We start from the raw sequence: 15,191 nt of genomic DNA, 5'->3' as shown, positions 1-15,191 counted from the left end.
GCATGAATTGTGTGTTGTGTACAGAAGAATAATGTTAACAGCTTTACTTAGAAACAGGCCACATAACATGTGCACACCCACTGCCTCAATATGGGAAATGTTTGTGTTTCTCAGAGTGTTGACTTCACTGTGGCTGGAAAATTCCACTTTCATCTCAAATGCTGCTTAGTATCCTGTCTTCCTGGACATTACAGTTTATTATGTTTGTCACTGGAGTGGTGGGAGTACTTTCTATAGCTATGAGAAATTTAGCAAAGCAGTGGACTGAAGAGCGGAGTGGAGACTAGCACTGAGTTTGTTTATAAAGCGGCTGAGAACTTGATCTAGCGAATTATGATTTTGTCAGAGCTGAACCCCTTTGGAAACCATAATTATTTTCTCATAGTGTGATTTCTTTTTCTTTAAAAGTTGGAAAAAGGGACTTCTGTACCAACGAGGCTGAGGATCTCCAAAAGCCAAGATGCCCTTATGCCTCTATTCCCTTTGCTCCACGTGGTCTTAATGACAGGTTTCAGAGTAACAGCCGTGTTAGTCTGTAGTCGCAAAAAGAAAAGGAGTACTTGTGGCACCCTAGAGACTAATAAGTTGGTTAGTCTCTAAGGTGCCACAAGTGGTCTTAATGGAATTTTCATTGGTTTATTAAGCTCTGAGGTGAAAATAAGTGATTCAAAGCTGCCTTGTAGCAAATAGTGGAGCCGTTTGAACGCTGCTGTGAGTTTCAGAGTAGAAAGCTTGGGCAACAGGAGATGCCTGAATTCAATTAGACACCATTCAGTGGATTTTTTTTAATGTTTATTTGAGCATTTGGAACTCTGTCCAGTAAAGTTCACCTGAATAAATAAGACTGTGCAAAGGATCACAAGAACAGTTGAGTAAAATGGAGGGAAAATCCTTTATAACATGCAGTGATAATGAATGAAAGAGAGAGAAATTTACGGAGTATAAATCACTGGAGAGATTGTGTTGATGTTAGGATGTCGGAATGCAAGGTTGGTTTGTAATTTGCTGGTTAATCCCTCACTTCCTCTACAGCTCTCAGTTATTTATTCAGAATGTACTACAAAGGGCTCGGTGTTGGCAGCGTTGTGTCTTCTGGAGTCAGATCTGAAGAGTCCTTCTGGGTCTATCACTGAACCAATGGTAACATGTTTGGGCTTACAAGGGTGGGCGACAGTTGACAGAGACTTGTGAACAAGTGCCTCGTGGCCTCCTGTCCACAGAGTGATATTCGCATTGTCTGCTTTCTGCAAGAGGCTTTGGAAGGGAAAAAGTAGGTTGGCCTCAGAATGAAGGACTATGAACGAGGCCTTGCAATGTATTTTGATCTGGCAAGGCCCTGTGTGACCGGTTCTACCACAAAGATTAAGGGAGAAGCATGGAAGATAACCAAAATCTGTGTGGTGGGGCTTGGTTCAATAGCGGCACTTTGCAGTGCCATGCATGAGGCCATGGTTTGATGGCTGGGTCCCAATCCTTTGCTCTGCATAATGACAGGGGCAGGGAATGCTTTTGCTATGGCAGCTCTTCTGGCTGATTGAGGGGCAACACTGATGGGCTGCAAAAAGTGGATTATAAGATCTTTGGGATGGGGCCCTCTTTCTGTGATGTGTTTGTACAGTGCTTTGCACAGTGGATCCATGATTGGGGCCATCTAGCATGACCACAATACAAATAATTTATAATAATAATAAGGGATCCAATCTATAACTGGAAGGTTCGTGGTGGTTTCAGGGGATCTGGAGGGTTTGGGTGGAAAGTTGGAGAGCAGAATCATAGAATCATAGAATATCAGGGTTGGAAGGGACCCCAGAAGGTCACCTAGTCCAACCCCCTGCTCGAAGCAGGACCAATTCCCAGTTAAATCATCCAAGCCAGGGCTTTGTCAAGCCTGACCTTAAAAACCTCTAAGGAAGGAGATTCTACCATCTCCCTAGGTAACGCATTCCAGTGTTTCACCACCCTCTTAGTGAAAAAGTTTTTCCTAATATCCAATCTAAAGCTCCCCCATTGCAACTTGAGACCATTACTCCTCGTTCTGTCATCTGCTACCATTGAGAACAGTCTAGAGCCATCCTCTTTGGAACCCCCTTTCAGGTAGTTGAAAGCAGCTATCAAATCCCCCCTCATTCTTCTCTTCTGCAGACTAAACAATCCCAGCTCCCTCAGCCTCTCCTCATAAGTCATGTGCTCTAGACCCCTAATCATTTTTGTTGCCCTTCGCTGGACTCTCTCCAATTTATCCACATCCTTCTTGTAGTATGGGGCCCAAAACTGGACACAGTACTCCAGATCAGGCCTCACCAGTGTCGAATAGAGGGGAACGATCACGTCCCTCGATCTGCTCGCTATGCCCCTACTTATACATCCCAAAATGCCATTGGCCTTCTTGGCAACAAGGGCACACTGCTGACTCATATCCAGCTTCTCGTCCACTGTCACCCCTAGGTCCTTTTCCGCAGAACTGCTGCCTAGCCATTCGGTCCCTAGTCTGTAGCGGTGCATTGGATTCTTCCATCCTAAGTGCAGGACCCTGCACTTATCCTTACTGAACCTCATCAGATTTCTTTTGGCCCAATCCTCCAATTTGTCTAGGTCCTTCTGTATCCTATCCCTCCCCTCCAGCGTATCTACCACTCCTCCCAGTTTAGTATCATCCGCAAATTTGCTGAGAGTGCAATCCACACCATCCTCCAGATCATTTATGAAGATATTGAACAAAACCGGCCCCAGGACCGACACATGGGGCACTCCGCTAGATACCGGCTGCCAACTAGATATGGAGCCATTGATCACTACCCGTTGAGACCGACAATCTAGCCAACTTTCTACCCACCTTGTAGTGCATCCATCCAGCCCATACTTCCTTAACTTGCTGACAAGAATACTGTGGGAGACTGTGTCAAAAGCTTTGCTAAAGTCAAGAAACAATACATCCACTGCTTTCCCTTCATCCACAGAACCAGTAATCTCATCATAAAAGGCAATTAGATTAGTCAGGCATGACCTTCCCTTGGTGAAGGGACAAGTAGGAACAAGAGCTGCTCAGGACTTTGACAGAGATTTGAAGGGTGTCTGGGATAATAGTGATTTGGGACTGGGGGTAGACCAGAGAAGTGGCAGATGACACGGGTTGGAACTCCTCACATCCCAGAGGAGAGGTTGCTGAATCTGTATTCCCCAGAGCTGAATTTAGTCACATTAAAGAGCAGTGGTGCTGGAACTAGGGGTGCTGCCACACCCTCTGGCTTGAAGTAGTAGTAATAAACACCAAATACATGGTTTCTGTGGTTTCAGTACCCCCACTATAATAGGAATTATTCCAGCACCCCTGTCAAAGAGGAGTAGGTTGGGGGTGGGAAGCAGATTGGAGGCAGTTTCCCCTTGCAGCTTTTTGGGGAGTTTCTTGGGGAGCCTTTTTAGGGGTTTAAGTATTTATTTTAATAGTCAGCCAAATGCATTCTATTATTATTTCGAAATAAGAAATCTGACCGGTAGTGTATCCATCCCAACAATTACTAAGGAACGATAAGCAGTTGCTATAGAAAGCACAGTGCTGTATTTATCCAACAGCTTTTCCCGCTAATCATGCAGAGTAAACTCTCTCTCCCTAGAACTGCCTGAGCCGTCTGGGGAGTCTAATGACTTGTCACAAATAATGGCTTGGTTATTGTGAAATCTGCTTGTTTCTTTTCCTTCTGTTTGTGAAGCAGAAGTGCTGACTCCTGCTTTAATGCTGATCCATAGTCGAGTTTCCTTCACTCCACAAGTCCCCAGCCTGAAGGGTGTGACCCCCAGGGGAGTTGCAAACAAGTTTCGGGGGGATCACAATCACGGTCCCTTTCGTTATGATTAGATGTGAGGGGAGGGGGGACCTGAAACATTTCGGTTGTCATATGGGTCACAGTATGGAAATGCTTGAGAATCATTGCTTATCCATTTAAATGGCTCCTGTCACTCTAGTGGCTGAGCTCCTTTTCTCAATATGGCAATCACAGAAGAGACAGGTCCACAAGACAACTCCCACACTGTATCGATGAAGCAGATCACAATTTAACAGGCATGCCAACTTGCTTTTACCTTCTGCCCTTGTGTGATATTGGGTTTCCAGTAACATATTATTCATGTTACTTTCTTATTGGTTATTTGGATTCATGCACATATGTCCTGTCTCATGGAGAAAAGCAAATCATATATCTTCTTTTTGAAGCCACAACCTTATATTAAATGTAAGTTCTTCCTGTTGTGGCTTTAATTAGAAGGCAGCTTCAAAATATTGGTAGCTCGTATCTTGCTTACATGGTCGGGGTGAGGATACTGAATGAGGGCCATTGCTGAGCAAAGACGTATTTTATTCAACCGCAACAAAAAGACACCTAAGAGGGTATAAGTTTGTATCTTATTACTGGCGTCATCAAGGTGCTTATACAAGGAGGCGTGAGACACTTTCCCAGGTACCCAGAATTATGGATTGACCTTGTTACCCCTCTTCCTTAGCAAAGAGACTCTTGCTGGAGCTAAACAAAGAGAAGTTTATTAACAAAGTTAGGGAGTCAAGTGAGAGTGAGTAAGACGAGTAGGAACAGATACAGTTAAAAAATAAAACAAAGGTATAATAAGTTTCTAGGAGGCTAAACTTAACTTTAGCAGGCTAAAATCTTTGTCGACGTTCAGTTTCTCAACTAAAGTAACCTCCCAGCATCTCTAACTTGTATGGATACAAAAAGGATCCAGCTTTCATGGATACAAAAAGGGTTGTCCTTTTTGCTCCCTCAGTGATGGACCACCACCGCATTCCTTTTCCTTCTCCCCACAGACCAGAAAACCTTTGAAATACATCCCCTTGAAAGGTACCCTCCAGACAAAGGTCTTCTCCCGCACTGTTTGTTCTTTGATGTGCTGATGCCATATTGTCTTTCTCGTTCTCCTCTTAACTTCCTTTTCCTGTTGCTTAATATGCAAATGAAGCTTGCTTTGTACTGACCTGCACGGTGCTTGATTGACATTGGAGACCTAGGCAGATGGGCAAATCAACATTCCTTTGAAAAGGAGTCTGGGAAAAACCCGCTTATCTATCCTTCCTGCTTACATAGTTAATACATATTTTCTGTACATGCCTACAACTTCTTGAATAACCCCACACATCTCACAATATTTATTGTGGCCAGTATCAGATAAGCTTTCATTTGACACCTTATATAACATTCTTTATAGATAAATACTAAGACGACAATCTGTTAGGTTTGCAGTGGGCATTGAGAGGAACAAGGTGGGAGCCTGTTCCGACTTCTTTGAAAAGGCGGACTTAATGGTCAGGATTTGGAACTAGAGATAGAAAGGCACAGGCTGAGGGTTTCTTCTCTTAGAAGGTCATGGCCGTGTAGAACAAACAGCCAAAGAGGCAAGTAATGCAATACATGGTGTAAAGGCAGCACAGATAAGTTCTTAAGGCCACACGTTTCTGTGCCGGCGTGCCGAAAGGCAGGCAATGAACTGGGTATCCCTTCTTCTCCCCATTTTCAGTTTCTGTGGTTTAGCCTGAATTTGAGCCTCAGCTTCTTTCAGCAGAGGTTTACAGTGAGTTTCTTCCATTCCCATAAATGTCTATCAGGGAGAAAGACCAATCTTTCGAAGCTTGTATGCCTAAAATTAGAAACCCAAATCCAGTGTCTTCTTTTCCCACTAGCAATACTGAGCACCAGCAGCTCCCGCTGCAGCCCCAACTCCAGCGGTGGGGAAAGTAGATGAGTGTAGTCAAAGCTGCTATTCACACACAGGCCTTCTCAGTGTCTGTTGTTTAACCACATGTGCCAGTATGTATGCTTGAGACATTGGTAGGTACAATTACCACACAAAATACCATGAATCTTCTTTCAGACATCCCAGAGAGATAATTTGAACATAATGAAGATCTATAGTAATCAGATAATTACTATCGATTGCTCTTTAGACATCTTGATGAGGTAATTAGGGCACAGTGGAAAGAAGCTGGAACTGATTGATTGGCACAACCTTAATCTAAAAGGTTTCTAATTATGTTTCTTTTCTTCTAATAGCTGATAAACAAACATCATTTTAGCTTTAGAATTTGTCAGGTGCCAGGTTCATTGGGGACATCAGCTTTCTCTATTATGCTAACTAGATACTGAATGTGATCAACATCAGTTTATTATGCCTCACAGCTGAAGTGGAAGCAACTTCAATTACCCCATCTTTTACTTTCTGTTCTTGGTTTCAAAAGCCACTGATTTCTTGTTGGTCTGTGGTGCTCGGTGTGCACCTGTGTGTGCGTGACGCATTTGGTGTGTATGTCAAAACTAGTGCATGTGTGTGATCGTGCATCTGGCTGGGTTTATATACAAGAGCAGCATATATGCATTTGTGCTTTCGTCTTTCATGTACATTGCCAGTGGCTGGCATTGTTATTGTGGGTAGCGTGCAGAGAAGGGGAGAAGGCCCAGTATTCACTGTAAGTGTCATTACTCATAGTCATATTATTAATTTTGTGTATCAGAGCAAAAGCTTTTCTCCCCCGTCTCTCATCAGCCATTGATCAGTCACTGTTCCAGTCACTCTCTGAACCACTGTGCTTTCACGCTTAGATACATACCTCTCTATCACAGTGTTCTCTCTACGGTTTTGCATGTTTTCAGTAGGTAATAATAGCCCTGTGACAAACAGGTTTCTTATTGCTGTTGCATATTCTGATTCACAGGGATAATCTGATTGGTTGGTGCCAATCACCAGTTGTATATTGATGGGACCACACCTTCATGGGTAGGAGCTCTTGAAGGCAACACATTAAGGCTGCTATTAAGTGCCCTCAGGGTGTGTAGTGTCCAGGGTGACGCTTTATCAATATGCAACCATTGCCTGTGTGCTTGGGCTTTGACCTAGACTCTCTCAAGCAATTAAGCAAGCCGAACGTGGGACCAGCCTGTCATGTCATGTATTTCCTAAAAGGAAATCCAGGTTCTCCTGGATAATACAGGCTGTATTTGTGTTCTTGCACTAGATGTATGATGTAAAGCCATAAGAGTGATGTGTGTGATTATTCTCCGATCCCTTCATACAAATGTCTTTCCTGTAATAGATGTGTGTTTACCTGGCAGTGTTATTCCTTACAAGGTGTGTGTGCGTATCTTCCCTGTTATACAGATTACCTCGTCCGCTGCAGCTGACTGTCAGGGAGCAGAATTATAGCATGTCCTTTCATGGCACATTTGTAAATAATGTCTCCAAGCTGACCACTTTCTGTTGCTCTTACTGAATCTTAGGAAGTTCTACAGTTGGAGAGGCAGATGGGAGGACAGTTACTGGAAGAACCAAAGGCTCTGCATTTTAAGGGAAGCACCCACAACCTCCGTCTGTCCATTCACGACATTGCCCATTCGCTCTGGAAGAGCAAATTGCTGGCTAAATACCAGGTAAAAATGACAGAATGCCTGGACGATGGCTGAAACGCATGGGTCAGAACAGAAGGGCTTAAAGATACGTAGCGAGACACAGTTGCGCAGTGCTCTTTTAAAAACGAGACACAGTGACTGTTCAGGCTCCTGTACTCTGAAGGTTGCCCATAATCAGCCCTTTCCCCTCTGTTACACACAGTGTGTATTTTCAATTTTTTTGAGCAGTGGAGAGGAGTTTCTTTTAACCATCCTCATTAGTGCCAGGCCACGTAACAGGCCATGGTTTGTTTAATTTTGCATGAAAATCAAAATGTCTCTCCCAGTGCATTGTTAAAAGGGAATTTTGATCAGTACAATCAGGAAATCTGCTTCTGGCAGGAAAATTCAGTGCTGAGAGGACAGAACTTAGGGCACGGCTACACGAGAGAGTTTACAGTGGCGCAGATGCACCGACGCAGCTGTGCTGCTGTAAGCTCTCTGATGTAGCCACTTTAAGCCGACAGGAGAGGGCTCTTCCATTGGCTTAACTACTTCAGCCCCCACGAGCGGGAGTAGCTATGTCGGCGGGAGAAGCTCTCCTGCTGACAGCGCTGTCCACACCGACGCTTCTGTCGGTGTAACGTCCGTTGATTTATTCACCCTCACCCACACCCCCGAGCGATACATGTTATGTCGATATAAGCTGTTGTGTAAGGATAGCCTTAGAGTCAAGGATTAGTGCATGGGGTTACTACCAGCCAGAATACATGCACCCTTCAGCCTGTTTCCAGCATTGGCCACTAGGGCCCAGTACAGAGAGGTGGGAGCTGCATTGAGCATTTTCGAGGACCCAGGCCCTTTGTACTCAAGCAGCAGGTTCAGCCTTAAGGAAGCAGGAAAACAAACACACCCACCTTTGTAACATGTGTGAGAAAACAGCGGAGCATCCCGGGATTTGTGAAGGTTTCTCATCACTGAGAGGCAGGGGAGGATTTGCTTGTTTTTATTCTGTCTGTTTCCATTGTGTGGTTCAGTTGCTAGTCTCCTGTGCAGTGAATGCTTTTCACGGGACGCTAGACTGGGGACCACCATCCTGAAGAGCAGAGCCAGATCTTCTTCAGAGAGGCCGCACTGTATCTCCTCACAACACTCATGACCCCATTTGCCATATTCATTCCAGAGCCTTTTGGGAGATGAGCTGAGAATTTGCTGAGATACATTAAGACTGTAGATGCCCAGGATCAGTTCAAATTTTTCCTTAATTTTCCTCCTGCAGGAAATTCCTTTTTACCACATCTGGAGTGGGTGTCAGAGAAATCTACATTGTACCTTCACCCTGGAAAGGTTCAGCCTGAGCACGCTGGAGCTGGTTTGTAAACTCTGCGTACGGCAGGTCGAAGGAGAAGGACAGATCTTCCAACTCAACTGTACTGTGTCAGAGGTAAAGGGCCCAGCCATTTCCATGCTGACCGGTGAGGGGGAAATGTGGCAGTACTTTCCCAGCAAACATCCCTTAACCTGCCCACATTCCCCATGCTTGTTTGCCGTGCCCATTAATTCTCTCCTTCCTCCTGGTGGCTGGGAGGTACCAGGCTTTCCACCCTCTCTCATAACTGCTGTAGCTACTTTCCCTTCTCATGGATGCTAGATAGCAGGTGTGGATTCAACTGCTTTCTTCACTCTTTCCTCATGCTCCTCCTGGCTGCTCAGTTGGCTTTTGTCTATTCCCTCCTCTGGAAGGGAGCATCCTTCCTTCAAAAGGGACCAGGGAGGAATGGTAGGCGTGTTCCTGGTGTTTCTCCCTTTCCTCCCTGGAGCTTCTTATTTCCCCTGCGTACACGGGGGGTCTGTTTCTTCAGCACACCTTCTTTTACATTATAAAACATAGGATGGTCATGTCTCCTGATGTCCACTCACTCTTCCTAAATCCATAGTTCTCGAAGCACCAGGTACTCATGAGGGAGAAGTGTGCTGGATAGATATAAACCAGTTTACTCTGAGCCCTGACAATAACCCCTATGAAATAGGGAGCATAAGACATTAGGTTTGGAACAGGCTTTCCCTTCAGTCTTTGCTCTTGCCAAGTTCCAGCGGCTTGGCATACTGCATAAAACTGCCCACGGCTAACTAAAAGTAGAGCTGTATCTCAGTGAAAGCGGAATGGCTAGCGGACCCTAATGAGCCATTCTCCTGAAAGGCACCAGTCCTCTTTTATATTTAGCTGTATATTTAGATATTTATAGATGTCTACATTACACCGATCAGATGTGCCCTGAGCACACGCATGTTCTTTAAAAAACAGTATACACCATTTACTGAAGCAGTGCCAATTTTCAGGGTTCTCTAAAACAAGTCTCTGTCGTCACACACTCAAGCAAAAGCCTGAGGAAATAGATGAGTCTTACAGCTCACTTTGCAGCTGTGTGTCATGACTGTTATGTTAAATCAGATTCTTCTGGTCACTAGAGGAATGGAGAAATGTAGAAGGTACAGAAGGGAAATATTCCCAGGAGCAGCAGTAGGGAAGATAATCTGTAGATCTGAGAGTGGATGAGTGCATCAGCCTAGGGAAAAGAGCCTGAGGGGCTGGGTCTTTTGCTTTATGTCCCAAAATTAATACCACAAGGGAAAAAGTGTTGGAGATGACACAGGAGTTTGGCAGTGGCACACTGCTCTGGTCCCTTTTTTTTTCGTGACCTTAGGATTTGAAGGACTTTAACACTTGGGGATAGTAAAACTTAGTGGTAAATGATTCTTTAAGGTTGAGGATAGGGGAAAATTCTACCGCTCTGACCAGCCACTGCTTCACAAAGAGCCACTGGCAGCATCTGTGAGCAAGGTGGGAGCACACACCAAGCCATGTTATCCACAGAGCCCTCTGATGGGAGTCCCACAAAGGAGGAGAATTGCTATCCATCTGGATTTTAACCAGCTTGTCTCATGTCATACCAGCTAGGTGCCCGGGACACTCAGTGCCCTGAAATAACGTGAATGATGCAACATCAGAAAATGATTACGTATGAGTCAGCTTGGAAACCTTGTGAGATTTACATCAGGAAATCACATCATCATGATGAAACTGAGAGCAATCATATCATGTACCTAGGAGGCAAGCACATGTGGCAATAATAGGGACATAAGTCAAAAAGTGGTTGCAGCATGTTGAAGTTGGTGAAATGTCAAGGTCTCCTTATGGTCTGACCTTTACAAGTCGAGCAAGTCTGGCAAAGGAGAGCCCTGGCTCAGATACCAGAAAGGGGTGAGGAAACCCACTATAATCACCAAAACAAATGCCATCTTTCTCCTGTGTCCTTTTTCTCCTACACCGTATGAAATGACAGACTGGTTATGTCTTGTTCCCTGGCTCATAGTCAAGGATAGTCCTCCTCTACAGAGAAATAAGCTTGGCCTGCAGAGCCCTCCTCTCTTTTTTCCACAGCCTACTACAGTGCGATCACCATTTCCTCCCAGAGTTTCATGAGCCCTTTGACTTACAAACATCTTTAGTTAAAGGCCCCGCTGACATTAATAAGGAATCTCACGATACCACAGCAACCATCGGCACTTTCCAATCCACAGGCCATATCTCTGAGCCACACAGCTTCACCCTTGCTGGCTTTGGATGGCGTTTTCACTTTCCAGGCCCAGCAGGTCTGCAAAGTTCAATAACTGTACAGCTCCAACAACAACAGAAGCAGCAGAATTTGGGAGGGGTCGGGGTCTGCCCCTTTGATGGCTGCCTTCTGTCTGGATTGCACGTATGCCGGCTGATGAAAAGGATGGTGGATCGGGCATAGAAATAAATGAAAAGGAAGTTAATATCCCTCCTTTGTGGAGAAATGATCCTTCAAATAGTGTGGCTGCAACATAAAGACTTTCTGTCAGTTTCTCCAGGATAAAGAAATTGATTTCTTTCATGGTTCTGCTGCGGTATGATCCTTCTGGATAGGAAGGACGGGAGAAATGTCAGTGAGGTTTCTCCACAAGCAGCTGATAGCTTAGATAAATAAATAACTAAATCAGTGTAAATGAGATAGTTGTGAGGGTTGGTAAGGAAAAAGAGAGGCATTTATCTATAAGTCAGCAGATGAGATTCACATCTGGTTGGTAGTGACCCAAAAAGTCAGTGTTGTTATCAAGTGGCTGCTGACCTATGTGAAAATGTTGGTAGCCTTCACGCCCCAGTTCTTAATGAATGGTGCCTTAGATAGTATGGTCACTGGCATGCCAAAAGTATCATTAGATCAGAAAGCACAAACCCCCCTACCCTCCAACAGGCACTTATTGCATCCTAGCTGGCAAGGACTGCAAGGCATGAAGAATGAACTATCCTCTCACCCCTACGATACTTCTTTCCACTTCGAAGGACTGAGTCACATGGGCAAGGTATTTGCAGGAAGTTTGCTTTGAACTTTCCTATGCTGTACATGGATAGACAGAGGACTTCAATCTCCATGGCTGGAGAAGCTGACACCTTTTATCAATCGCTATGTTCATTTTTAAAACGTCACACACACACACACACACACACACACACACCCATCCTCTTCCTGAATTATTTTCCCTTTCATGTTCCTTATTATAAACCCCTATAAAGGAATTGGTCAAAGGGTCAAGATCAGCCAGGCACAGCTACAGTGGAGTAGGTATCATTATTACATAGAGCAGCTACTCACATGTAACCATTTTTCTGGCTGAGAAGAGAGAGTGGGCAAACTCTGAACTGTGAAATCATGGAAAATGAGTTCTTGTGGGTGACTTTCGGAAGGGCTGTGAGATGACAGCCAAAAGTTACTTATTCTGCAGGGCCCTGACAATGTGCACCATTACCCATAACATCTGCTTGGTTATTGGGTGTAAAGTTGTATATTCAACTGGGGACAACATAACATTAAAGACAGATGGTAAAACTACTATCACAAACAATTACTGGGTAAGTGCTGCGTTGAGGTAATCTCTGATTTAACCTAGCAGAGAAGTGAAGGAGTTGGTGGTAGCTTTAATGAAACTCAAGTACACACTGTAATTATCTTCTGCTGCTTATATGTAATAGGATCTGGTAAGAGTTTCAAAGGGAACAGAAATAACACTATTGTCTTGTGCTGTGATTCCGTCCAGCCGGGATTAAAGCAGGGAGAAAATAGCACTCATTAGTGAAGCTAAGGATCATGAGAATTGCTCATCGTAGTTGGTGCATGGTGGTATTCCCACATCCGCCGTGGAAGGGGCGATCAGTGCTAAGAGCTGACATGCAGGACGCTGTCACCACATGAATTAGCTTTTATTGCTGTGCTAGTTTTGATGGCAAGGAGCACGTGGCTTCTTATGCATAGGATGGCTCCTAACCTGCCTCACCCCAGCTAGACTGTAGTACAGAAGTCCTGGGATGAAGCTAGAGAAAGCGTGTGTAGTTGTCTACAGCGAAGAGAAGAATAACGGCCTTGTGTGGTTGGTTAGGACTCTGAACTGGGAGATATGAAATCTAAGTCAAATTCCTGGCTCTGCCACAGACTCCCTGTGCAACCCTGGGCGTGTCTCTTAATCTCTGTGCGCCTCAGTTTCCTACCTTTAAAGTAAGGATTATAATGCATCTTTCTCCCACGCTTTGTATGTCTTTGCTTAGATTGTAAACTCTTCAGGCCAGGGAGAGTGTCTTACTACGTATCTGCACAGAGACTTCCCCAATGGGGTCTGATCTCAGATGAGACTACTGGAATTTGCCTGATAATGTATGGAAATATGAGAGAGTGGGAGGTTTTCAGTCTTTGCCCAGTCCTTAATTCTAGGAGACCCCAATTCCCCACAAAGAAACAGGCCCTTGTGCAGAAATCTTTATGAACCCTGCAATATTCCTGAGTTTCACAAGGGCAAACAGCTAACCACAGAGCCACAGCCAGACTTTCAGAGTGCACTGAGAACTCTGTCCATTGTATGCTTTGACCTGGAGATGGAGAGGGAAAGTGTCACCTCTATGATGCTCCCAGTTACCACTGCTCTGAAGAACCTGTATTCTGTATCTTCCATGTTCCAGGATACCAGCCTCTACGAACAGGGTTAATAGCTCTGACAGGGTCAATGTTGTAGAATTTGCTGTTGACACAGGCCTTTTGCTCACATACACCAAGCACTGTAGTTTGGTATGTGATTAGAGAGACCATAGTCAGTAGTTCTTTGTGCACATTAGTGTGAAGATAATTCTCCAGCAAAGTATTTCAATGGCTAGCATAAAAAGTCATGATGTAACATTTTAAAAAAGCATGGATGGAATGGACTCGACACTAAAAGGAGTGGATAGGGAAATGGAAGCAAGGGAAATACAGGATAATTCCATCCAAAGCCCAGGAATGGAGCTGACACCTGCTATTCCCACTATATACTAGTGTTTAGGGAAACCTTGACCGGTTGCTGCTATCGGGTGAGGTGCAGGCGAATGAGATTTCCTGGAAGCTGTGTGATGGCAGCTTGGGCCAGGCATTGTAAAGTTTTGAGACTGTTCTCGGTTGTGTTCGTGGGACATCTCCTATAGCTAATTATACAGAGCAACACGTTAATTAGAAGAAAACTAAAGAAATTGACATTTAAAGTAGATTTTGTTATGGCTTTAGTAGTTCACAGATAACTTTTGCTTTTCCTTTCCAATCAGCTAAATCGATTATTAAAATCACTTCCCTTGTGCTGCTGCAGGTGTAAGTTACATCATGTATTGATGCTTTTTTGATTGCCTTTGTCTACATTAAATGTCAATTTGGGCGGGTTTCGTACTTTTTAAAAAATTCCCATTCGGTATTTCGTCTTTTTTAAAGCACCCATGACTCAGCTGAGAGGCTTGGGTCTTATTCATGCACAGTTTTATTTGGAGCTGTCTCTCTTTTCAGTTTAGTGATCACAGAAGACACCTGGATTCTAGCCTCATCTCTGCCACTCACTTTCTGAATGACCTTAGGCAAGCCACTTTATATCAATTTCCCCATCTGTAAAATGGGGATAGTTTTCCTTTTTTTGGGGGGGGATATTTTCCTTTCTTTGTAATGTGCTTTGATACCGACAGATGAAAAGCACGTTGCACGAGCTATTCTGTTAGTAGACTGTCTGGTGCTACGGACTGATTTTGGTTGGGTTTTTAGTGGGCCCCCAACACACTTTAAATATCTTGTGATATCCTCTATACATTCCCGTTCCTGAAGGACAGCTCCCATCACTTCAACATACTCTAGGGAGATTTCTCTCAGGCTTCTAGGCTGCCAATCACCTTCAGTTCCTATTGTTTTCAGAAGTAGTTGAGGGCACTCAGCACCTTCTATGATCTGGCCTGCTGAGATCACTTAATGGATAACCTCATTCCTGAAAATCTCAGGGGATCCCTCAACATAAGAATATAAGAACACAAGAATGGCCATTCTGCGTCAAACCAGTGCTCCATCTAGCCCATTACACTGTCTCCGCCACTGGCCAGTACCAGACCTTCAGGGGGAATGTACAGAACACCCCATGTTCCAGCACTCAGGGGTTTAGGGTCCTTCCGAGCATGGGGTAACATCCCTGACCATCTTGGTTTACAGCCACTGATAGATCTATCCTCCATGAACTTGTCTAGTTATTTTTGAACCCAGTTCTACTTTTGGCCATCACAACATCCCATGGCAATGAATTCCACAGGTTAATTGTACATTGTGTGAAAAAATACTTCCTCTTGTTTGTATTAACCCCGCTGCCTACTAATTTCATTGGGTGAACCCTGGTTTGTGTATTGTGGGAAAGGGTAAATAACACTTCTCTTGGTGCTTTTTCCCGCATCATTCATGATGT

General features: G+C 44.3%; 1 protein-coding gene across 5 annotated transcripts in view; it reads left to right on the top strand.

Moving 5' to 3' along the window:
* The window catches only part of UNC5C (unc-5 netrin receptor C), a 345,359-nt gene that overhangs the window by 319,463 nt on the left and 10,705 nt on the right, over window positions 1-15,191 (top strand). For all 5 annotated transcript variants that reach the window (XM_037896935.2, XM_037896936.2, XM_043545436.1 and 2 more), the window contains 2 exons: window positions 7,275-7,424; window positions 8,662-8,826. In XM_037896935.2, the coding sequence (XP_037752863.1) occupies window positions 7,275-7,424; window positions 8,662-8,826 (315 nt within the window). The remainder of the gene's footprint in view (window positions 1-7,274; window positions 7,425-8,661; window positions 8,827-15,191) is intronic.

The sequence above is a fragment of the Chelonia mydas genome, chromosome 4 (assembly GCF_015237465.2).
Source record: "Chelonia mydas isolate rCheMyd1 chromosome 4, rCheMyd1.pri.v2, whole genome shotgun sequence".
NCBI lineage: Eukaryota > Metazoa > Chordata > Testudines > Cheloniidae > Chelonia > Chelonia mydas.
Note: the sequence above shows the minus strand (reverse complement) of the source record. Positions and strands in the feature narration are given on the sequence as shown.